Source organism: Aaosphaeria arxii (genome assembly GCF_010015735.1).
Source record: "Aaosphaeria arxii CBS 175.79 unplaced genomic scaffold BU24scaffold_1, whole genome shotgun sequence".
Classification (NCBI taxonomy): domain Eukaryota; kingdom Fungi; phylum Ascomycota; class Dothideomycetes; order Pleosporales; genus Aaosphaeria; species Aaosphaeria arxii.
The window spans coordinates 4277648-4299149 of NW_022983474.1; the positions used below are offsets into that span (position 1 = coordinate 4277648).

At 49.9% G+C, this 21502-nt stretch overlaps 10 protein-coding genes across 10 annotated transcripts; 6 read left to right on the plus strand and 4 right to left on the minus strand.

Moving 5' to 3' along the window:
• Window positions 1-1047: 1047 nt before the first annotated feature.
• On the plus strand, window positions 1048-2088 carry BU24DRAFT_339942 (uncharacterized protein; the record flags this gene model as incomplete). Its single annotated transcript, XM_033523210.1, has 1 exon — window positions 1048-2088. The coding sequence occupies one exon, from the start codon at window positions 1048-1050 to the stop codon at window positions 2086-2088; it is 1041 nt and encodes a 346-aa protein (XP_033390253.1).
• Window positions 2089-3329: 1241 nt separating this feature from the next.
• BU24DRAFT_417562 (uncharacterized protein) lies at window positions 3330-3840 on the plus strand. The gene has a single exon (XM_033526749.1). The coding sequence runs from the start codon at window positions 3435-3437 to the stop codon at window positions 3615-3617; it is 183 nt and encodes a 60-aa protein (XP_033390254.1). The 5' UTR covers window positions 3330-3434; the 3' UTR covers window positions 3618-3840.
• Window positions 3841-4033: 193 nt separating this feature from the next.
• Window positions 4034-5041, plus strand: BU24DRAFT_417563 (kinase-like protein). Its single transcript, XM_033526750.1, has 2 exons — window positions 4034-4217; window positions 4274-5041. The coding sequence occupies exons 1-2, from the start codon at window positions 4045-4047 to the stop codon at window positions 4887-4889; spliced, it is 789 nt and encodes a 262-aa protein (XP_033390255.1). The 5' UTR covers window positions 4034-4044; the 3' UTR covers window positions 4890-5041.
• A 389-nt stretch (window positions 5042-5430) lies between these two features.
• On the plus strand, window positions 5431-6019 carry BU24DRAFT_417565 (uncharacterized protein). Its single transcript, XM_033526751.1, has 2 exons — window positions 5431-5712; window positions 5767-6019. Exons 1-2 carry the CDS (start codon window positions 5674-5676, stop codon window positions 6010-6012), a joined length of 285 nt encoding a protein of 94 aa, XP_033390256.1. The 5' UTR covers window positions 5431-5673; the 3' UTR covers window positions 6013-6019.
• A 265-nt stretch (window positions 6020-6284) lies between these two features.
• Window positions 6285-7213, minus strand: BU24DRAFT_32591 (uncharacterized protein). Its single transcript, XM_033522979.1, has one exon. The coding sequence runs from the start codon at window positions 7097-7099 to the stop codon at window positions 6596-6598; it is 504 nt and encodes a 167-aa protein (XP_033390257.1). The 5' UTR covers window positions 7100-7213; the 3' UTR covers window positions 6285-6595.
• Window positions 7214-9620: 2407 nt separating this feature from the next.
• On the plus strand, window positions 9621-11746 carry BU24DRAFT_417569 (aspartyl-tRNA synthetase). The gene is made up of 5 exons (XM_033526752.1): window positions 9621-9757; window positions 9804-10578; window positions 10629-10677; window positions 10734-11063; window positions 11118-11746. Exons 1-5 carry the CDS (start codon window positions 9662-9664, stop codon window positions 11527-11529), a joined length of 1662 nt encoding a protein of 553 aa, XP_033390258.1. The 5' UTR covers window positions 9621-9661; the 3' UTR covers window positions 11530-11746.
• A 5-nt stretch (window positions 11747-11751) lies between these two features.
• Window positions 11752-13217, minus strand: BU24DRAFT_384249 (exosome complex exonuclease-like protein Rrp40). Its single transcript, XM_033524834.1, has 2 exons — window positions 12787-13217; window positions 11752-12690 (listed from the first exon to the last, which is right to left on the minus strand). The coding sequence occupies exons 1-2, from the start codon at window positions 12988-12990 to the stop codon at window positions 12166-12168; spliced, it is 729 nt and encodes a 242-aa protein (XP_033390259.1). The 5' UTR covers window positions 12991-13217; the 3' UTR covers window positions 11752-12165.
• Window positions 13154-15291, plus strand: BU24DRAFT_32692 (chaperone protein dnaK). The gene is made up of 4 exons (XM_033522992.1): window positions 13154-13422; window positions 13477-13513; window positions 13570-13696; window positions 13750-15291. The coding sequence occupies exons 1-4, from the start codon at window positions 13330-13332 to the stop codon at window positions 15218-15220; spliced, it is 1728 nt and encodes a 575-aa protein (XP_033390260.1). The 5' UTR covers window positions 13154-13329; the 3' UTR covers window positions 15221-15291.
• Window positions 15292-15476: 185 nt separating this feature from the next.
• Window positions 15477-17278, minus strand: BU24DRAFT_417573 (uncharacterized protein). The gene is made up of 2 exons (XM_033526753.1): window positions 16911-17278; window positions 15477-16854 (listed from the first exon to the last, which is right to left on the minus strand). Exons 1-2 carry the CDS (start codon window positions 17221-17223, stop codon window positions 15848-15850), a joined length of 1320 nt encoding a protein of 439 aa, XP_033390261.1. The 5' UTR covers window positions 17224-17278; the 3' UTR covers window positions 15477-15847.
• An 839-nt stretch (window positions 17279-18117) lies between these two features.
• BU24DRAFT_457842 (uncharacterized protein) lies at window positions 18118-20277 on the minus strand (the record flags this gene model as incomplete). The annotated part of the gene is made up of 1 exon (XM_033531574.1): window positions 18118-20277. One exon carries the CDS (start codon window positions 20275-20277, stop codon window positions 18118-18120), a length of 2160 nt encoding a protein of 719 aa, XP_033390262.1.
• Window positions 20278-21502: the final 1225 nt, after the last annotated feature.

Here is a 21502-nt window from a genome sequence, read left to right on the forward strand (position 1 = left end):
TTTCAAGGAAAAACTCGACCTAACTCGACACGCTCAAATTCACGGGCTGAAGGAGGGGTGGTCTTGTCATTTTGTGCAGGATGATGATAAAACTTTTGGGTAGGAGAAATGCAGATACTGCAGTAAGACCCAGTCCACATACAAGAATGTTCAGGAGCTGCAATTGACAAACGTTCATAGGCATAAAAGTTGCAGTGAAGGGAAGATTTTCCACCGGCGAGATCCTTTTCTTCAACCCTTTCGCCCTCTCTCACAATGGATGAAAAGGCGCTAGGATTTCTGGCTTTTTCGGAGCTTTCAAGGCCTCCAAGAAAGATTTCGAAGAGCAAAAGGGCGCAGAGATAGCTTAGAGACGGGTCTCTGGCAGATATAGAGCCTGGGGTTCATACATCATGATAATTAGGGAGTGAATAGAATAAAGCCCATACGCTTGAGAATCGACATTAGCTTGGTGCAAGTATAGGCTGTTGAACGGGGAGATGGGCGTGCAGGAGATGAATGTGGCATTTTGGGATGCCGCGGCCAACAAGAAGCTCGCCCGAGTTCTTGAACATGTTGTTGCATATGCGACAATAATACGGAGTAGATATAGGAATAACACAGAGGTGCTCGTCGGGTATCCGATGGCATTGAAGCCGAAGCTGTGGCTCCCACAATGATTTGTGGCTTGGTGTTGCTACACATGCGGGCGCCACTTTTGTCTAACATCGCGTGCCCCAACGCGTCGCGGCGCAGCATCAATAAAAAAACCCCGACTCCTGATTACAGCTAACTTGTCTTGCATTCTTAACTTTACATACTCGTTCCTACCACCCAACCTCCGCTTTCATCGGCGACCACTGCCGATCTGGCCCTTTTACAAACGCAGCGCCGTCCGGAGAGGGGATGACGCTCGACGTCCGCGTTTCTTCGACGAGTCGTGCGGGTCATGATATAACGGGTGATATGCCGAACGCTTTGTTGAGATCATCACCCACCAACGACGTCTACTAAGGCCAGTGCCTCTTTCACCCAAGTATATCGACCATTTTGTGAATGGCTACCGTTATGCCTCGCGGATATCGCTCCGCCACCGAATACCGTTTCGGCGAAGAACAGGCCGATGCCATTGTTCGAACCGCCGCCTACCATCGCAAAGACTTCCCTCTCTCCGTGATCTGGTTTTCGCCTCGTGAACATGTCGATATTCATCTATCAATAGCGACACCCTTCCAGCGGACTTCGAATATGGGACTCGGCTCTCTCGATCGACTACCACTCGAGCTCTTGCATGACACGTTGTTCCGTCTTGATATGCATTCTCTATTCAAGTTCCGACAAACAAATCTTAGATCGAGACAGACGGTGGACTATCTCAAGCAGTATCAGAAGATAGTCTCGCATGGACTGAACCTTCTCTGCGCCTTGTTACGAACACGACTTGCCACCGACATTTCTCTACTCGACTTTTACGACGCACTATGTAGAAAGGCTTGTAGTCTTTGTGGCGAATTTGGCGGATTTATATCTCTCCTAACGTGGACGCGATGCTGTTTCAAATGCCTCCAAGAGGCTCCGCAGACCCAAGTGCAAACTCTTGCCGCATTCCGAAAGCAATTCCGCCTCACCAAGGCCGAGTCAGACCGACTGAGGTCATTCAAGACCTTGCCTGGAATATATTCCATGGAGGAATCCGTGCGCAAATCCCGCATTGCGATCGTTTCTGTCCATCAGGCTAGTTTGATTCGCAGACGGCAACCACACGCACTAGGACAAGCCCAGCCAGCGAGCTCAGAACGAAATAAGAAATTCAAATTTATGGCGTCGTGTGCACTTCCTTATTACGATAAAGTAACCGGCAGTGTCGAACACGGAATGTCGTGTGCTGGGTGTCAACTTGCTCTTGAAAGGGACATCATCGGCGCTGTGGGCGAGAAATGGGCATTCGAGGCTCGAGACAAAGTGTATGCGCGAGATGGCTTTTTGGAACATTTTCGATGGTGTGAACAGGCACAGCTGCTGTGGAGATCGAGCGCCGAAGGTAAAGACAGGCCAGCCGAGCTACCAGAGGCTGCTCGAAGAGGCGGCTTCTTCAACAAGAGGGAATAACAAGGATGTGCAATAAATTCATGACTGACAGACGATCAATTGAAATCACCAAAGCTTGATCTATACAGTCTGGGAATCATCATCTATATGATCATGACGGGGCACCGGCCAGTTCACGAGGGTCCAGCACCACAGGGTGAAGAGCGACTAGACTACATGGTTCGTGTACGTAGATTCTACGAACAAGGACAGTCCCAAGACTTGTTCGATGTACCACTTGCAGGTACCATTGAAAGATGGTGGTGAAATGTTTTGCCAGCAGAAGTAGGGGTTTACATTATTAGAGGGAAGTGGGAGACTGAATGATACAGTCAGAGGGCGTGGGTTCCACATACAAATCTTTGCCAAACTAGGGCCTGCATTGTACGATGTTTCCGTTTGACTCTACTCTCGTAACTTCGAATACTAGCGAGTCTGCACTGCACCAGCAGATCTACCTTGCAATGCAGAAGACATCCAACGCCAACTCTGCCCTTTCCTACTTCCATTCCATCACGCGCTTATCATCCTCTGGTAACTAGGGTATGCGTTTCCTGGGGCTCACAAATTTACCGTCGCCGTTGCTCAGTTGCGTATCGTCGTCGCTGTTGCCCTCGCTATCCGAAGGACATCCGTTCCGCCACTGTCCTCGTCGTCATTTGCACTTTTGTTGCTAAAGTCGCAGCGTGATACCTGAGGATGTATCGGCGGCCAATGAATCCGATGGCTAGTCGTATGCGAAGGGGAAGCCAGACGACAAATCAGGAACCACATGCCCAATGTGAGGGGTTTAATGGTGATGTCGTCAAGTTTCGTTGAGTGGCTTACGTGACTCTCTACGAATTGGATTGCTAGTTGCTTCCCATATCGCCATGGTCATATAAAAATGTATAAAGCATTAACCAGCATAGGCATAAGTTTAGGAAGTTTAGGAAGTTTAGGTTGGGAAGGTTAGAAAGTTTAGGAAGTTTAGGAAGTCTAGGAAGTTTAGGAAGTTTAGGAAATTTAGAAGTTTAGGAAGTTTGGGAGTGTAGGAAGGATAGGAAGGTTAGGACCTTAGGGAAGAATGTACTGCATTTCGTCCTTCAACTTGCATCATGCACAAAGAGAATATCAGGTTGTGCATGCGCGATTCGATAATACGAGTAGGTCCATCTTCGGCCATCGGCTTGGCCTACATCTTCACAAGCTGGGGGACTATTTGCACATTGCCAGAGAAGAGACACCAATATAAATAAGTAGGGGATTGATCAATCTATTATCTGAAGTTGAACATCCAACCAGCTGAACATCTTTCCAACCATCAACAACCCTCTACCACAATTCTCGTCCAAGCGGTCGTCAACTACTCCGTACTCTATTCCAAGATGTGTACGAGTATGAGGTTAGCGACTCGTTACTATGGGTGTGGGTGCATCAAATTCGGCCAAGAGGTCAACGGTACAGACTGTGAATTGAAGGGTCAACCTGGCCATGCAGACACGTTGGTTGCAGGCAAATCAGCAAGGAAGGAAGGATCCTGCGCGGCTCATGGAGGGTATGTGACGTGAAACGCAAATCGGCACGACTGACTGGAAACAGCGAAGATTAGTTTCTTGATACATGGTGATGATTGAGGATGGAATATTGCGAGGCAGAGTACTTTCGTTCCTTATTACCCCTGTCATGGATTGAATGAGGCAGACCAGCTCCAGGGATCATCGCCCAGCGCACATTTTGGGACGAGTATTGGTGGCGTCTTGCAACAGGCCTACACGGGAGGTTCTATTGTACTCGTACAATCAGTTGATGTCCATACAATACGTGTATCCAATCAAATGCAACGTCGGCCCGATCCATGTTTACCTCCCTATTTGGCTAGTGAATGTCTGCCGTTTCAGCTTGGGCCAGTTCACCCCATTTTATTATGACCTGCCCATGCCCGTTTAGCACCATGCATTCTCAAACGTTTACACCTCTCATCTCATACAAATTTCAATGAAGTTAATTGGGGATGGCCGAACATCCAAGGTCTATCGGTTAGAGAATGGCTTGGTTTTCAAGACACCAAGGATCACAGATTTCGCCAATTTTTCAGCGGAATTCGAAAGAGCTATAGAGGTAGAGAAAGCACTTCTGCTGAGGCTGGGAGTACATCCAAGAATTATCCAGTAATAACGTTGTTGTCTTCCCCACGGATTTACTCAACGCTAATCTTGGTGCTAAGGTATCATGGGCCTTACAGCATGGAGAATTTGAAGGACGGTTTATTACTTGGAGAAGCAAATTGTGGAACCCTTCAATCGTATATTGACAACGATAATAATGCCAACCAACTCACCGACGCAATTCGGAAGACGTGGTGCCTTCAGATTGCTGAAGCTGTTGCGTATATTCACGAAAAGGGTATCGTCCATCGCAACCTAAGCACTGACAACATCTTGCCTCACAAGACACAGAAAAGTACCGACATTGTCCTTGCTGATTTTGGTAGCTCCCGATGTGAAGAGCTAGGCTTTCCCGGCGACCTAATTCCTGATCCACCATTCCTCGATCCACAGTCAGACTTTGCGTCGCCGCGGGTTGACGTATTCAGCTTAGGCATTGTTCTCTACATAATTGCAACAGGCAATTATCCTTTTCACACACGTCCTGCGCCTGATGTCTGGAACTTGGATACATACCAGCAAAGTGTGGAAGACAAATTTCGCCAGGGTATCTTTCCGCCGCTTGACAATGTACTTTTTGGTGAGGTGATTGCAGGATGCTGTCGCGAGCACTGCTTTGAGTCTGGGAAAGAGGTCCTTGCGGCGCTGGGAGCGTGTGATGGAATTTCATGGTGAAGGCTGTCTTCTGGATTTTGGTATTCTTTGTATCGAAAACACAAGGTTAGGCTGCATGAAGGTAGATTCTTCTTAGCCATCTGCTATGGCAGGCTCAAGTGAGGACCAGAAGATCCACACGGGTTTTGAATGTATGAACTACTCCTTATCGGACACTACCCCATGCCTTTTTTTGTTGGACATCAACCTGCTGGCTTCGGTTGTATGTATTTATTAAATTTACCGTCAGCCCGTACACTGATCATTTGATTATAATCACGCATCGCGCCTTCAGTAAGGCATGGGGCGATGTATCTATTTTGCAGTGCCCTTCCTCTCTCACATATTCTCTGACTAGCCTTATATACCCTGCTACATCACAATATCTATTCTCTTGACTGTTGGTTTGTTAACATATTTGTAAGATAGGAGCATAGTACAAGCTACCTTCCTTTTGTTAGCGTGATTGTACATAAGAATCGTGAACATACAGTAGTGCCCTTCTCACGTGAGCGCGAGGGGTAAACGCCCAGACTTTTTATTTGATGTCTGCCCCACGACCTTTTCATTGTCATCGTTTTCTGTCGTTACTTCCAACACTCAACCCGTCGGTCTTGTGAGACATAACAGCTAGTACGCCTCGAGTATGGGAGCCTGAGGCGGCCGCGCTGTCAAATCATATGGTTCCATGATCTACACTTTCGTCACTGAATCTTGACTATCTGATCCATCGAAACGCTGCAACTTGCCCGGCCGGGTACCTCCAAACGACAACCACCGTAACCAAAGGAAAATACCAGCCTCGATGACAAGTGACCAGGAAACGCTGCTGCGTGCTGAGCTAGTAAGTCCTTAGTACCCTGTTCACGCCGGCTCTAGATTTAGCTCACAGGTGCAGCAATTCCGTTGGAAAGATCTTGCAAACGATTTTGAAGATGGCAAAAAGGTTACGGTTGACTTCCTAGAATGTTCTAAGAAGGCAGGTGATACAAAGTACTTCTTTCGCGATTGCAAGGAGATACATTTCAAGGATCCAACTCGTGGTAAAACCATTTGGTTGAAAGAAGGAGGAGGTGAAATTATTGTGCCACCAAAGGTAGACATACTTGTTCTTGGAGGGGCGTGGAAAGAAGAATTTATATAATTTATCAGTCAGTATATTGCCTTCGCTATACTAATGCCCTCCCGGAACGCCAATCGCAAGCGTACAGTACCGCATTGAGGCCTTCGGCGCAGAACTTCCAAGGTGACACAATCCGTTGTGGACAAGAGATAGTTCTGCCTCTCCCAAATGCGTAACTCGCTAGCATCTATGGCATCAATAATCAGGGTTGGAAATATCTGCTTAACGCCCTGCCACAATGCTCCTTTAAGGGTGTATACGCCATGGTCTTCTAAATAGTCGTCTAATCATGTCAGCAGTGCACCAGATTACTAGCAATGCCACGAACCAACATTGTCGCTATTAGCACATATCTCTGTGTGTAGCAGGCTCGCAAGTCTATTTTGCGGAAAAAGGATATCAGCAATGTCGAGATACGATTTTAGGTCTATGGAGATGAGGATATCCGCGTAAACGCCACTTGTGGCTCTGGTTCTGACACAATTTGTTAGGTTTGGCGCAACCTCCTCTCCCTGTAATCTATCCATAATGCTCGGTCCAAATATGTGAAGTTCTCCTCGGGATGCAGTGTGGAAGGTCCGGCACTCGTCATTCTCCATTGGGGTTATCGGTCTCTGGATCCCTTGATCTGCTGCATCTTGTTAGCACGCTTCATGCTAGTTCCTTGACTATTCGCACCTTGGGGGAAAAGTGTGTTTATCCATTGATGAGAAGCAGCTTCTTGATCAAATCCGTGTATTCTGGCAACATAATCCAGTACGTTCTGAATACTCCTGTTAAGAGCGGAAAAAGCCCTGCGCTCTTGAGCCAGATATTCGCGAACGTTAAATCTCTTACATGCCCAGGGCGAGATAGCTAGAATAACAGGAATCAATTGGTGAGGCGCGCATCGCAAAACCTCCTTGTATATGATACTAGCTTTTTTTCGCATAGACCGCTCCACTGCTGAAACATGTATCCGATCAATCTTCTTCGTTCGGCGGGGAAACGAGCTAAAAGCTAGGACCAGTCGCTCGTTGAGTATAGCTTCATGCTCATAGGATATGTTGCCTTCGATATCCAGTTTCGAAGCGATATCTGAGATGCGTTTTTGCTGGCCTGGCTGCATTAGAAGAGTTAGGAAAGTTAAAGGAGTTAAAGATGTCAGGAAATTAGGGAAGTTAGGGAAATTAGGAAGTTAAGGAAGTTTGGGAAGTTTGGTAGTTTCTCATCTGCAAGCCCCAGCGCTAGAAGGGGTCCCGCACCAATATTGTCGAGGCGAGCTCCCCAGCAGGAGGTGCTGAAGCGATGCGATCTTCATCCGTCTTGGGATTAGCCAAGCCACCTCCCCTTCGTCTAATAGGAAGTTCCCAAAGTTCCCAAAGTTCCCAAAGTTCCCAAGGTTCCCAAAGTTCCCAAGGTTCCCAAGGTTCCTAAAGTGTCATTCCCTAATCTACCAATAGGAGCATATCGAGTGCCTTTTCCCGCTTCTAAGCAACATCGCCTAAGCATCGCGAGCACGATATTCCTGAAAAGAACTTCATAGATCTCTCTGCAAGTGCCGCCCTGTCACACTTCAACCTATAGGAAGCAAAGGCATGTTTTGGTGACACAATCTCGGCCTACGTTGCATCCCGCCAGAACGATGCAAAAGGTTGGGTTCGAGTCTGATATCTCAAAGCGGACAAAGTGAATGTTTTAGAATGATATATCATGCATGGTCCCAACAAGGCTGAGTCCTTCACCGGTTGCATTTCTGCAGGCCGATTCTTCTTTCTCGCATTCACTTGAATTCCGTCTTTCTTACTTCCAGCAAGTCGCAGAATGGTTCATGCTCCCGCCTCTCCTTCAGCATCTCTCTCTGTCCCTGTTCCCTCTAAGACAGTATGCATTTCCCAGAGCCAATCAAGCCCCAATCTAACCGAGGCACAGATTCTCAAAATCGATCAAGTTCAGCAACGTGAACATCTCATATGGGTGACTTATTTCAAGAGCGAGCATCTCCCACCGTCCAGTCACCTTAATACCCGAATAAGGTTTAGCCGCCACGAGTGCAGTTGGCCAGATTTCCAACAGCTCCAAGGTGCAGAACAGGCGCTGGAAGCCGCGCCAGGGCTTGAATATCGACTTTGGGCAAATATCCCTGAACACCAACTCCAGCCATCATGCAAAGCACTGTCCGTTGGTCCAGAAGAACGAGCACGCCTAGTACCAGATGGATACCGGATTTCCCTCCCAACAAAAGCAAACCACATCGTTCCAACGACGAGACGCCTCTACCGTGTTACGGAAGTCTTTGAACACGACAACGAGCACTATGTGGAGGCAGAGATATTTGAATGTGACATGAAAGGTACTGGTTCCGTACAAGGACTGAGAAAGAAGGTGTATACTTTGTCTACGTTTAAAGCTACTGAATTTGAACACACCTCACGATATGCAAAGGAATATAAGAAAGCGATGAACTTACGGGAGTATCGAGATTCGGCTGAGGAGCGTCAAGAGAAACTTGAAAGCAAGAGCTGGTTTGATGCATGCTTCTCATTTTCTAGTATCTGTCCATGATTCTCTTCAAAATCGTAGGGAGCTTTTCATTTCTGTAGATCAGGTTTTCTTTTGTTGTCTTTCACTTGCTGCTTATGCTAAGAAAGTAGCATTAATCTTCAACCTCCTTTGCAATCTCCTACCGCCGGAAGCCAGGCACATATATGGCGGCAGTATACTAGGACTCGCCGCAATAGTCATCAAGTCTGCATTTGCTATCCCAATCTATCAGCTAGAGCACAGCGGTGATAACGTTTGTTTCTTGATACTTTGTGCACCACGCTTTTACATGTATTGGAAGTGAACACACTTGTAGTAGACTGCCGCAAAATATCCGCATACGCCACAGTAGCTAGATAGTAACAAGAAAACCTAGCTTGTGGGTGGAATACTCATACTTGCATGGGACTGTCTTCGAACTCTCATCCATTATGTTCCGGCGATCAATCGATACCATCTAGACCGCCCCTTAGTGTATTTGTCCTCTGTTCTGCCTACCGATTATAGTCCTATGACGGACAGTTTTTATGAAGCGCTTCACTCCGGTAGTGCCAGGGGTGCCGGGGGAAATGGGAGAATCATGATCTTGGTTCGCTCTAGTCACTCATCTGGGGCTTGTATGGAGCGAATTTTTGTGGTGGCATTGGCTGTACTCTGTTCTAATATTGAGGTAATCTATGGGGCTCGAGTGTGTATGATAGATATACCGTCGACTACCCACTTAATAATGACACAAGGAAGAAGCGTATGCTTCTGAACCATTAAGATCAGATACTTCACCTGCCATCATTTCAAATTACTGATTAGACCAATTTGTGCCAGTCACAACTCATCAAAAGAATTCTAGGCAGATTCTCTAAATTCGTCATAAAGATACAGTCATCCTCTGTCTAGGATTTGGTGGCTGGAAAAAAAATTCCCATTCTGCCCTTGAAGTCGTTGCGGGCATGTGCGGTCATAGGGCTGAGGGCGGGGCAAATGAATCATAACTTTTGGTTGACGTTAGCCCCACCACGAATTCCACGTCCCCTCTCACGCGAGATATCAAGAACTTTAACACCACCGTCCCACGCCTACCATTGCAGGCTCTCCTTTCATTTAATTCATCTGCTACAATCCTTGGGTCTTCAATTGTTGCTTCGACACAATGGCCGAACCCGCACCCGCTGCTGCAGGCGCCAGCGACCCTACGAAGGAACCTTCCAAGAATGCCTTGAAAAAAGCCCAGAAGGAGAAGGAAAAGGTTTGATCGCCATTGCCACTCCCTACAAACCACTCACATCTCCCAGGCCGAGAAGAAAGCCGCCGCCAAAGCCCGCGAGCTCGCCGAGCGCCAGAAGAAAGAGGCAGCCGACGCCGAAGACGTCTCCAAGGACTCGTACGGCGAGCTTCCCTTGACCGGCTCCAAGGACTTCAAGGTCACCGGCACGAAGCGCGAGGACCTCTCCCAGATTGCCGATTTCGAGGACAAGGAGATCACTTTCCGAGCTTGGGTGGAGAATGCGCGCGTCCAGTCCGCTAAGCTGGCATTCCTCAACCTGAGGCAGGGTCTCAACACCGTGCAGGCCGTCGTCGCTGCGAGCGAGAAGCTCAGCAAGCAGATGGTCAAGTTCTCGGGTAACGTGTCGACCGAGAGCACCGTCGCCGTCACGGGTCTCGTCAAGCGTGTCAAGGAGCCCATCAAGAGTGCGACTATCAAGGACTTTGAGATCCACATCCAGAAGCTTTTCGTCGAGAGCAAAGCTGAGGTTCCTCTGCCGTTGCAGGTCGAGGATGCGGAGCGTCCGATCCCGAGTGAGGGCTTGGGAGAGGATGATTCTAAGCAGGAGGAGAGTGATGGTAGGCCGCTCGTCGGATTGAACACGAGACTAAACAACCGAACCATCGATTTGCGTGCGAAGATCAATCATGCTATCTTCATCATTAAGGGCGGAGTATGCGCTCTATTCCAGGAATTTCTTTCTCAAAAGGGTTTTATTCTCATGCAAACTCCCAAAATCCTTGGTTCCGCCTCCGAAGGTGGTGCTAGTGTCTTCGAGGTTAAGTACTTTGACCGTCCCGCATGTAAGTATCATATTCATACTTCGACACAACCAAAAACTGAAAAACACAAGGTCTAGCACAGAGCCCGCAGTTCTATAAGCAAATGCTCATTGCTTCAAGGTGTGTATTTATTTATATCAATAGAAGATTGCAGGCTGATTCGTTGTTGTGGGTAGATTCCAAAAAGTTATGGAAATCGGGCCCGTTTTCCGAGCCGAGAACAGCAACACCGCACGACATCTAACCGAGTTCACTGGACTCGATCTTGAGATGGAGTTCCAGGAGCACTATTACGAGGTTGTTGGTGTGCTCGAGGAGCTCATGCTCTTCATCTTTACCGAGCTCAACAAGCGGTACAAGAAGGAGACCGATCTGGTCCGAAGTGTTTACCACGTCGACGAGTTCAAGCTCCCAGAGGCTGGCAAGGTTCCCCGCATACCTTTCTCAGAGGGTATACAGATGCTTCGCGACGCTGGCGAAGATCTCAACGACTACGATGACTTGAGGTAAGTTTCCTGCAATTTTCGTTACATGATGCCGAACTAACATGAACCCCCTAGCACTCCGCAGGAGAAAAAGCTTGGTCGTCTCGTCCTAGAGAAATACGGCTCCGACTTCTACACGCTGGACCAATTCCCCCTTGCCGTCCGCCCCGCATACACCATGCCATCCCCACACGACCCCAAGTATTCCAACTCATATGACATGTTTATGCGCGGCCAGGAGATCTGCTCTGGTGCCCAGCGTATCCACGACGCCGAGTTGCTCTCTAAACAGATGCGAGAGCACGATCCCCCAATCGACCCTAACGGCGCCGGTACCAAGGACTATGTTGACAGCTTCAGGTATGGATGCCCGCCGCATGGTGGAGGCGGCTTCGGCCTCGAGCGTATCGTGCAGTTCTGGTTGGGCCTGCCAAACATTCGCATGGCGAGCTTGTTCCCCAGGGACCCTGTGCGTGTTACGCCTTAGAGTAACTGCGTGATGTCGATGATGTTGAAAGACACCTTAGAGTAGGTAGCTGTATGTCGGGTTAAATGGGTCGTCAAGCAGCGAGGAAAGGAGAAAAGATTGGCTACGAGACAGCCATAGTCAGCGGAGATCGAGCCACACAGCGTTGGCTTGAGTAGATTAGGTTCTAAGATCATATTGCATCGGACTATTAAAAAAATCGAAACTTTATCCGAGCAGACTCTCCTAAGTCATGCATTGTATATTGGGTATATGATTTGATCAATGCCTACCTCTCTAGACCCTCTATCTGATACTAAGCGCACAGCATGTCGCTACCTAGACTACAGCTCTTCTGATTCTCGTGATACCACTTCAACAGGCAATTGAGATCCAAAGTTGGACGTCAGCCTTGCATAAACTGAAGCTATGGCATACTTGGCCGGATAGTCACTCCGAAACTGCTCTTTGGGAGATTCCTAGGTAGTGACGGGGCTCTCTGGCCGAACGACTCATGTACAAGCTCAACTTCGAGCTTGGCTATCTCCGTGGAGTGAGGAACATGATGATCCGCTTTCCCAAGCCAATGCCCTTCATCAACATCTCCTGACTTGATTTCGTCTCAACGATTCACAGAATCGAATCTCAAGGCCTCTCTCACAGACTCTTCAAAACCCTCTCAACGACCTTCCTCTGCCCCTTCTCCCCCAACGCCTGCTCATCCACCTCCTGCACTGCCCTCCCGACCGCAAGCGTCGTCTTGACATTCCCGCCATCCACCCACAAATACCCATTCCTCCCAATCGCGACTTCAAACCCAACCTTCTCACTCAACCCCTCCAACACTACCACCTCCCCCTTCTTCCTCCCAGCGAGCAACCTCCTCGCCATGCCCAAGCTAATCTTAAACACCATCCCGCCCTTCAGCGGGCCGAGCCCGTCGCCCTTGCCCGACGCATCGACGCAGGTTAATTCGGGGATGGAGTCTCGTCCCGGGTTGGCGACGCGCGCGTAGACGAGGGCGTTGGGTGGGAGTTGCGGGCGTGTCTTCTTTGTCGCGCCTTCGAAGGCGAGGTGCGGGAGCGTGGCGAGGGGTGTGTTGGGCGTTATGAAGCAGTTGAAGGCCTCACCGGAGGATGTGTTGACGGTTGCGATTATGAGGTCGTTGGTTGAGGGGAGGTACTGTTATCCTTGTTGTTAGCCAGAAGGAAAGAAATCGCAGGATCCAATTGAAGTGATGAAAGGGAAGATATATGAGGGAATTGGATTCAGACGTACCCTGCCGCTGTTGTATTCTATCCACGCGGCATTCTTCTTGTTGTCTGTCACCAATGCGCCTGCGATTGTGGTGGTGATGGTGCCGGGTGGGATGTGTCGTAGGCCGGGACCGAGCGTGAGGGCCTTTTTCTGATTTTGGGGTTTGGGGAGAGCGCTGGAGGGGATCTCGTCACCCGGGAGGACTATCGTCAATGAGACAGACATGTTGTGTGGAACCCAATAGAGGGAAATGTGAGAAAGTTTTGTGAATGAAGCAACAAATGCCCTACGCTACGCAATAATGGCATAGCGAAACGTCGAATTGCATGGAGCGGATATGCCAAGACTCGGCGGTCCCGCGCTAGGGCCATAAATCTTTTTGAATTTCTGTTCCGGCGTCGATTCAGGTTCAGGTCCCTCCAGGTTTTTATTAGATCAACCCTTCCCAAGTGTTCTCTCTTTTTTCTCTTCTCAGTCATATACCTCGAGGATACTCTGCGAAGTAGTCCTATTTTTAAATTTTGCCCATCGCCGGATTTTGAAGAAAAACACACAACCGCCACGATGAGTGCAGAGGCAGAAAATACCCCCACCCAGAAGGTCGCAATCGGAATCTCTTTTGGAAATTCTTACAGCTCCATTGCCTTCACCACAGGAGTAAGACTGGATCCCAGGATTTTCCAGACGATTGAGGTTCTAACGAAGGCTTAGGATGGCAAAGCTGAGGTTATCGCAAATGAGGATGGAGGTATGTTCATACCATTAAAGGCTGGCTGGCGAGAACCCCGCTTACAGATATGATAGACCGACAAATCCCCTCAATACTCTCCTACGTAGAGGGAGAAGAACTCCACGGTTCCCAGGCCAAGAGCCAGCTCATCCGCAACTCCAAGAACACCGTCGCCTACTTCAGAGATTTCCTCGGACAAGAGTGTGTGCTGAGTATCCTTTGGCTATCCCATTGTTTCTAACAAAATTTTCCAGGTTCAAGTCGATAGACCCCAGCCCTTGCCACCAGTCCGCCCACCCCATCCAGCACGAATCCACCATCTCTTTCAAGATTCGCGATTCCGAGGAGGAGAAGGAGAACGATGTCACGGTCTCAGAAATCACCACCAGGCACTTGAAGAGGATACGAGACTCCGCCTCCGACTATCTCGGAAAGAAGGTCAATGCAGCCGTCATCACTGTGCCCACCAACTTCACCGAGGCCCAGAAGGCCGCTTTGAGCCAGGCCGCAAAGGACGCCGATATCGAGGTCCTCCAATTCATCAACGAGCCCGTTTCCGCTGTTTTGGCATACGATGCTCGCCCTGACGCAAAGATTGCCGACAAGATTGTCGTGGTCGCAGACTTGGGCGGAACAAGGTCGGATGTCGCCGTCGTTGCCTCGCGCGGTGGAATCTACACCGTCCTTGCCACCCTCCACGACTACGAGGTCAGCGGATTCAAGCTCGACCAAGTCCTCATCGACCACTTCGCCAAGGAGTTTATCAAGAAGCACAAATCCGCCGGAGACCCCAGGGAGAACGACCGCTCCCTCGCAAAGATGAAGCTCGAGTGCGAGGCCGTCAAGAAGGCTCTCTCCATCGGTACGACCGCCAACTTCTCCGTCGAGAGCTTGGCCAACGGCATCGATTTCACCGCCACCATCAACCGCTCGCGCTACGAGCTCCTCGCTTCCAAGATCTTCGCCGCCTTCGCTCGTCTCGTAACCCACGCCGTCGAGAAGGCCGAGCTCGACCCTCTTGACATCACCGAGGTCATCCTCGCTGGTGGAAACTCCCACACCCCTAGAATCGCATCTGCGGTCGGCAATGCCTTCCCCGAGACCACCACCGTCCTCGCACCCTCCACCTCCCCCACCGCCATCAACCCCAGCGAGCTCTCCGTCCGCGGTGCCGCCATCCAGGCCAGCCTCATCCAGGAATTCGACGTCGAGGACATTGAGCAGAGCACACACCCCATGGTCACTGTCGTGCCCCACCTCTCCCACGCCGTCGGTGTCCTCTGCATCTCCGGCGACGAGTCCCACGGAATCTTCCACCCCATCGTCGACGCCGAGACCTCCCTCCCCGTGCGAAGAAGCGCCATCATCTCCACCCCCCGCGAGGGCGGAGACGTCCTGATCAAGCTCGCCGAGGGCGCCGGGCACATCAAGGTGACGAAGCCGGAGCCCAAGCCCAAGAAGGAGGCCAACGAGGACGACGAGGACGACAGCGACGAGGACGACAGCGAAGAGGAGGAGGAGGAGCTCCGCGAGCGCACCTGGAAGATCGGCAAGATCCTCTCCGAGGCCGCCATCCGCGGCGTCAAGAAGGGCGGCAAGGTCGAGGTCCAGATCAACATCGCCGCCGACCTCAGCGTCAATGCCATCTTCCGCGAGGTCGGTGCAAAGGGCGGCGTCAGGGGCATCCTCTCCTCGTCCAAGGTCACCCAGAACGGCAGTGCTTAAACGGAGCCCGCGCGAGCAGATATAAAGGAGTATGTAGTTACAAAATCACCACCTTTTTTCTTTTGCGAACACAAAAAATACGACGACAGGTATGATGATGGGATGACGAGTTCAAGAAAACTCATACATGGGTTTTTTTCCTTATAGACCGGGGGGAATGTCATCGCGGTTCTCTTTCTCTTTCTCTTTCTCTCTCTTTTTTTTCTGGTATAAGCACGAATATTGATAGATGTTCGGGGAATGTGAGAGTGCGATGTGGTTGAACGATACATAGTAAGAGAGATGATGGGATATGCGCAAGTACACCAGCAATCTTTCGCTAGCCATCATCGTGACGGGACGAATAAAATTATTACATACATGCCTGCTTCCAAGACAAACTACTAATGACAGATAACGCTCATGCTTCTTCTTTCGTTATTCAAACACATCGTGATTTCGTGGCTTCGTCTTCTTCGTCGCAAGCGAGCGTTGACCGTACGACTCTGAAAGATAAAGGGCAAAAGCGCTTGCTTCCTTTATGCCATAGGAAATTCCCCAATGCCCTCCGATTTCCTACGCGCAAAAGTTCGTCACCCAAAAGCTCAAAAAAGAGTACAACGCGCACCACCAAACAAGCGAACGAACCTACATATCTTTCAACAACCTCAGTTTCGCACGCATGGTCCTGCCCTTCGGCGAGAGTGCCCAATGCCCCCAGCTCACACCCTCATATCGCCCCAAGAACTCCTCATAGTGCCACCTCCTCATGTCCCAATTCTCCTTGTCCAACTCATGCAGCAGCATCTCCAAGGCCTCCACCTCCGCGCCGTCGTCCTTGGCCGCCCACCCCGTGCTCTGCGCGACGCTGATGAAGCGCATGCGGCCCAGGAACCGCTCGTCGATCAGCGAGAAGAGGTCGACGGCCGCGAAGGCGCGCGAGGGGTCGACGTCGCGCTGTCCGGAGGTCGCGAGCGTGAGCGACTCGAGCGGCTGCGCGAGCTTCCACATCGAGGCCTTGAACTTGTCCGGCATGTGCCCGAAGTTCATGTCGATGTAGTCCGTCGCGATGGTGAGGTTCTTGAGCTTCGGCGCCCACTGCAGGATCCCGTTCATGCGGCCTTGCGACACGGCGGGCAGTCCCACGAGCTCCACGTGCGTTACTAGGTCCCCGAGGCTTTTGAGGAGCTTGCGGATCTCGTCGGCGGACACCTTCGGGCAGTGCGATAGCGCGATGGAACGGATCGTGCGCGGGAAGGTTTCCGGTTGCACGACCATGTCCCACATTAGTTTGCCGTGCACGCTTCCGGACAAGGTGAGGTGTTGGAGTTGGAGCGGCCATTTGACACTGGTTCCTATACCTTTTGTGTCGTTATAGTCGTACCGGCTCGAGCAGCGGGGGAGGTATAGTTCGGTGAGTTCGGGGAGTTGGCGGAGGGTTTGCGTGAGGGACTGGTATGATATACATTCCGAAACCAGGGAAAGATCTAGGACGCGGAGTTTGTGGCATTTGGATAGTGAGGCCCAACAGTTGATCGCGAAGGAGGCCTGCGGTGCGACGAAGGTGAGGAGAGATTGTTGCGTTCGGCTTAGCAGGCGAGCAGTTTGCGCTTTACTGCCTTGATGGACGAGGTGAGAGAAGTCCAACACTTTCACTATACGATGTTAAGAGGCTTGAAAGTCTATCAGTAGCAGTAGAAGGTAAACAAACCTAGGCCAGCTAGATCACTCCGCTTGATGTGAAGGTTCTTGCTTGGACAGACGGTCGCATAGAACAAATCATACGCTTTGCCAGATATGAATGGAGCCTCGTACAGCCTTTCGATTCCAACATCGTACCACTGTCGTGAGACGCTACAGAACTTTGCAAGCTGACCTTGTGATTCCGCGCCCTTGGGGAAGTAGTTCAAGACCTCAAGAAGTATTTCATCGGGCAGATAGTTGGCAAACTGATTTGTACTTACGTGAGATGGTCCTCCAGCAGCTATTGGAACTATGTGTTCGCTCGACCGCTGCATATTCATGTTGGTTGTAAGATATTCTCATGTGGCGGATATTAGAAGAGAAATGTTATTGCGGGTGGGATAAGAATGGCGAAAGATAGCTTTGGTAACTAGTGACGCATTTGCGGCTCTCGCGCGGTGGGGGTCTGTGCACATTGTCTTAACTCCGCTTAAGTGCGACGTCATTCATGTTTTCATTCACTCTGGTTTTGAGACAACTGTACCATACCAGGCATCTCTGCGCAGCATGTGCATGCAATCGTCGTTATAGTGACAACTTGTGCTCAAGTTTCATCCAAGTCCGGCGGTATCAGGAGCACAAATTACAAACGAACACGATCAATGATGCGTCCTTGTTCCTATCGATATAATCTTTGTTTCCATTGATCTTTATCTATACTGTGTACCATAAATCCTTCCCCTATGCTACTCATAACAGCTTTATGTATGTGGCACCCCAACCCTGAAGCCCGGCTCTGTAAGTTCCTTCGCCATGGCCGTTCACGAGATATCCGCGCTGAAGAAGTGGCAGAAGATCGCTTTCGAGGGATGGAATGAATTGTCGCCGAAGAATAAGAGGAACAGAGGCATCCATTTGATGGTTTGGACCATCAACATCTAATCTCCTTCATCCACACCGTATAGCCCCAGGCAATTTGTAGGGAGGATTGCGTTCAAATGGTAATGCAGTAATGTTAAAGATGCTAGAGTCCAGTGATACGAACCTCGGCGGCGTGTGAGGCGTCGAAATCATGATAGCATGTCATCGTTAAATTGTAAAAGTTCCGGCGATTTAATAGAAATGCAACTCCCCAGAGTGAGAGTTGTTCCTACAAGAAGTAGCTCCGAAGCGCGCGAAGGTGTCAATTCCATGAATTGTGAAATGATGAGGGATCGGTGGTGTTCCTCACTGTCTTAGCGGATCCTCGGTGCTCTCATGTTGGCCCGTTCACTGCCGATGACTGAAGGGTGGTGACATGAAAGGCTGTTGAACATTGGTCGGTCGTTCCAGGAGTCTACATTAAGACTTCGATGATTGCTGTTCAAATCCGAAGCTGGTAAAGGTGATCCAAGCCATCCTTCGCTGAAGAATCTGTCGTTACCGTAACGCCTGCCGTCCATTTGAAAGCCGTTGCGCGAATCCCATGCCGAAGTAAAGTAGTCTCGTGCTCGGCTCGAGCGGTTTTCTTGGACATACGGAAGTAGATTATCGTGCAGTCTAACAAAGACTGGGGTGTCCTCGAATCTGGTTCCGTCGTTCGTGGGAATAGTTCCTGCTTGATGGCGACGATACTTCATTTCCGCATACGCAGTTGCCATGAGAGCGGCACTGGCTGCTTGTAGGCGTTCCCCGCGTTCGTCATAACGGATTTTGCTCACTGGGGTAGGGGAGATACAGTTGTCTGGGGTATCGCCCATGAAGAAAGGGCCATTCCAATTTTGTGATGTTGGCCAGCCGCGGAGAATATTCGCATCTGGAAGCGGGCGTTCAAGGTTGCTATAGCCATTTCTCTTCGCTGTCTCGTTACTCAAGGCTTGAATGTCTGCCGCGAATTCGTCTGACGATTCAAGCAGGGCAGACTTTGAAATGTATGGTGCGGCCTTTGCGTTCAGATTAGAAGAGTTGTTGCGGTGCGGATTCGCGATGGTATAGCCGGCTGTAGGCTGCGACTTTGATACCGAAGTCCGGTGATCATGAGTGAAGAAATCCGGAACAGTCAGATTTGAATTGACGGTCGGTCTAGTGATCGGCAAGTGGCTGTTTTGGACTCCCGACAATGGGAATGGTCCTTCAGTTGTCTGTCGTTGCGGAGCCTCATTGTGGGATAGAGTTGAATTGAGCCAAGTGTGGTCACTTGCTCGGCCTGCGGATGAAATGTTGAACCTCATTGCATCAATTCGCCGCTGTTCATCACGCATGAAGTTTTGTTTCTCAAGCTCTGCAAAGCTGCCAAGTGCTGGATATGTGGTGTCGGCAACACGAGGAGCAGATATCGTAGGGAAAATGGTGTTCCAGTCAGACTTGCTGATGTCGGAGGAGTAGAAAGTCCTTGCCATCTCTGTGCGAGTGTTGAATTGGTCGTCTTTACTGGCAACGAAGGGGTCTTCTAGGAGATTGGAGCCAATTTTAATCATTCCCAGATCTGCCCGTGTTGACTCATAATTGGACCCAGCGTGTTGGTTTGTGGTATTGTTGAGCGAAGGCGAATCTTGGCTGGGACCTGCACTGGAGGAAGACGAATCGAAGTACGGAGTCTCGAAAAGGCTATGACGATGGTGGTCTGTCGACTTTTGACTGCAAGGCTGACTAGCTGTTTGAGTATTCTCGAATTGGGGCCTCATCTGTCCGGGGCGTTGTCGCAGATCTGCGACGGTCTTGAAGTATTCGACTGAATTGAATCGAACAAGCGAAGCTTGGAGACGGTCTGAAGCTAAAGATCCCTCAATCCTGCCACGGCTGTGAGAGTAAAGACCAATGTTTACCCACTGGTAGGACTCTGCTGACCACTGGTGTGCTGAGACATCATGGTTTGGATGGCCTATGAACTTGACTTGACCGTCAAATTCCCCAAGACTCCCTGAGAGGCTGATCGGGTTAGGCAAGGGCTTCCCAAACACCCTAATGTATTCCTCCTTGATGTCGCGGCCTGCATCAGTGAGGCCGGGAGCTTCAGTGCTTTTCTTCGCGAATACAACGGGTGCCGCTTCTGGGTTGAGAAGTCTCGGGGGTTTCTCACTCTTTTGTTTGCCTGTCGTCGATGCTTGCAGCAAAGTTGTGAGGAAGGCCTTCGGGTGGAAAGGAGCGGCGGTCGCTCGAATGGAATCATTAGTAGATCTTCTGTTAATCTTATAGCTTGCAACCGGGTCTTTCTCGACATCAATCTCTTCGACATCGTTGGAGCTATCATCTGAATCTTCATCTCCAAGATCGCTTAGCTGGAAAGGTCGCCAAATCCTATTGCTATTCTTTCGGCGGCCACCTTCTGGCCTGATGAAGCCTGCAAGAGACATGGGGCCAGAGGTAGGGCGTTCCTCTTCCTTGAGCAAACCTCCACGGTCTTGACGGCGAGCCATGGCTTTAGGATGTTAACTCTTCTGTAGATGAAGTTGGCCTGTGCGGAAGATAGGGCGCCGGTGAGCTTCCACTGTATGGAGTGTGAAAGTGGCTTGGGTCACAGCTGTGACCGAGGTTGACAAGACTATTGTATTGGCTGTTTTAAGGTATCTGGAGAAGGGCTGCTCGGTCGGTATAGCTTGAAGGCGTATAGATGGAGCGTAGCGATCTGTAGAGATGCAATTGCGCTGGTCAATGACTGTAGATTAGAGGAAACCGCTGCGCTCGTGGTGGGATTGGTGATGGCAGATGGCAGATGGCAGAGGCGTCGAGATACTTACAAAGTTAGATGGCTTGTTTTGAATTGCGTTGCTGGGGCGTCGGGGAGATGAATTTGGTAGGCGCAGGTTGCTCGACTTCTTTACGACAGGTAGCAACTTGGGAAGTGAAGAAGAGAAGAAGAAGGAAAGAAGTCTGTGGTCACAGTTGCGATGGATGATACCGGACTAGGATGAGACTGAATCCCTCGGGAAGGAGTAGATTTTTTCGAAGTTGAAGTGAAGTGAGGTGGAGGGAGTGGAGTGGAGTGGTGAAGGTTGGTTGGTAGTGGAAGATGAGAGTGAGTGAAGTAACAATAAGAACTGAACCTGAATAGGCTGGCAACAATGCACCGATGCTTGACAGTATCGCAGGATCTTTTCATCAATTCACACAGATATCAGACATCTATTATGTATCAATTAAAAGATATCAATCCTGAGATCAGTCCGTCACCTCTAGCCTCTAGCAATCACTCTGCGGTGAAGTTGGGATATGGTTAAACTATTATTGTCCCAGACACCAGCATCAACATTAGTACTAGAGTTGCCAGCCGTGAATTATGCTCACCATTTGCGACAATAATTTGTTTGTGGCAATCGTGAGCGATGACGAACAGCTGCGACCAGAACAATTGAGATGGTACTTGTGGCCAAACGTGAGGCTTTGGGAATCAGAAGCTCTGACTATGGAGCTATCCCTACCCCAGACCATTGTTGCAGCCTGGCGATGACAGGCCATGCCATGTGAGACCAGCAAACATCAACTAGTCTATTGTATGAAGTATTTCTACAAACTCCGTGCGTCTACTACGGCGCCCTATGCGGCCAAACAATCTTGTTTGCCCGATGAAGGAAACAAACACGACAGTACCATGCAAATGTACCTCTTGTCTGTTGGGCCCAACAGTGAACCTCACCAACACAC

What these genes read in the sequence shown, in the direction of transcription:
- BU24DRAFT_32591 (XM_033522979.1), bottom strand. Translation starts at nt 7,099, where the DNA reads ATGCAGCCAGGCCAGCAAAAACGCATCTCAGATATCGCTTCGAAACTG.
- BU24DRAFT_417569 (XM_033526752.1), top strand. Translation starts at nt 9,662, where the DNA reads ATGGCCGAACCCGCACCCGCTGCTGCAGGCGCCAGCGACCCTACGAAG. An exon ending in CCCAGAAGGAGAAGGAAAAG is followed by an intron (nt 9,758 to 9,803) that starts GTTTGATCGCCA and finishes CACATCTCCCAG; the next exon opens with GCCGAGAAGAAAGCCGCCGC. An exon ending in AACGACTACGATGACTTGAG is followed by an intron (nt 11,064 to 11,117) that starts GTAAGTTTCCTG and finishes TGAACCCCCTAG; the next exon opens with CACTCCGCAGGAGAAAAAGC.
- BU24DRAFT_417565 (XM_033526751.1), top strand. Translation starts at nt 5,674, where the DNA reads ATGACAAGTGACCAGGAAACGCTGCTGCGTGCTGAGCTA. An exon ending in CGCTGCTGCGTGCTGAGCTA is followed by an intron (nt 5,713 to 5,766) that starts GTAAGTCCTTAG and finishes TCACAGGTGCAG; the next exon opens with CAATTCCGTTGGAAAGATCT.
- BU24DRAFT_32692 (XM_033522992.1), top strand. Translation starts at nt 13,330, where the DNA reads ATGAGTGCAGAGGCAGAAAATACCCCCACCCAGAAGGTCGCAATCGGA. An exon ending in CCATTGCCTTCACCACAGGA is followed by an intron (nt 13,423 to 13,476) that starts GTAAGACTGGAT and finishes ACGAAGGCTTAG; the next exon opens with GATGGCAAAGCTGAGGTTAT. An exon ending in AGAGATTTCCTCGGACAAGA is followed by an intron (nt 13,697 to 13,749) that starts GTGTGTGCTGAG and finishes AAAATTTTCCAG; the next exon opens with GTTCAAGTCGATAGACCCCA.
- BU24DRAFT_417563 (XM_033526750.1), top strand. Translation starts at nt 4,045, where the DNA reads ATGAAGTTAATTGGGGATGGCCGAACATCCAAGGTCTATCGGTTAGAG. An exon ending in GTACATCCAAGAATTATCCA is followed by an intron (nt 4,218 to 4,273) that starts GTAATAACGTTG and finishes CTTGGTGCTAAG; the next exon opens with GTATCATGGGCCTTACAGCA.
- BU24DRAFT_384249 (XM_033524834.1), bottom strand. Translation starts at nt 12,990, where the DNA reads ATGTCTGTCTCATTGACGATAGTCCTCCCGGGTGACGAGATCCCCTCC. An exon ending in TAGAATACAACAGCGGCAGG is followed by an intron (nt 12,691 to 12,786) that starts GTACGTCTGAAT and finishes CAAGGATAACAG; the next exon opens with TACCTCCCCTCAACCAACGA.
- BU24DRAFT_417573 (XM_033526753.1), bottom strand. Translation starts at nt 17,223, where the DNA reads ATGAATATGCAGCGGTCGAGCGAACACATAGTTCCAATAGCTGCTGGA. An exon ending in GAGTGATCTAGCTGGCCTAG is followed by an intron (nt 16,855 to 16,910) that starts GTTTGTTTACCT and finishes AACATCGTATAG; the next exon opens with TGAAAGTGTTGGACTTCTCT.
- BU24DRAFT_417562 (XM_033526749.1), top strand. Translation starts at nt 3,435, where the DNA reads ATGTGTACGAGTATGAGGTTAGCGACTCGTTACTATGGGTGTGGGTGC.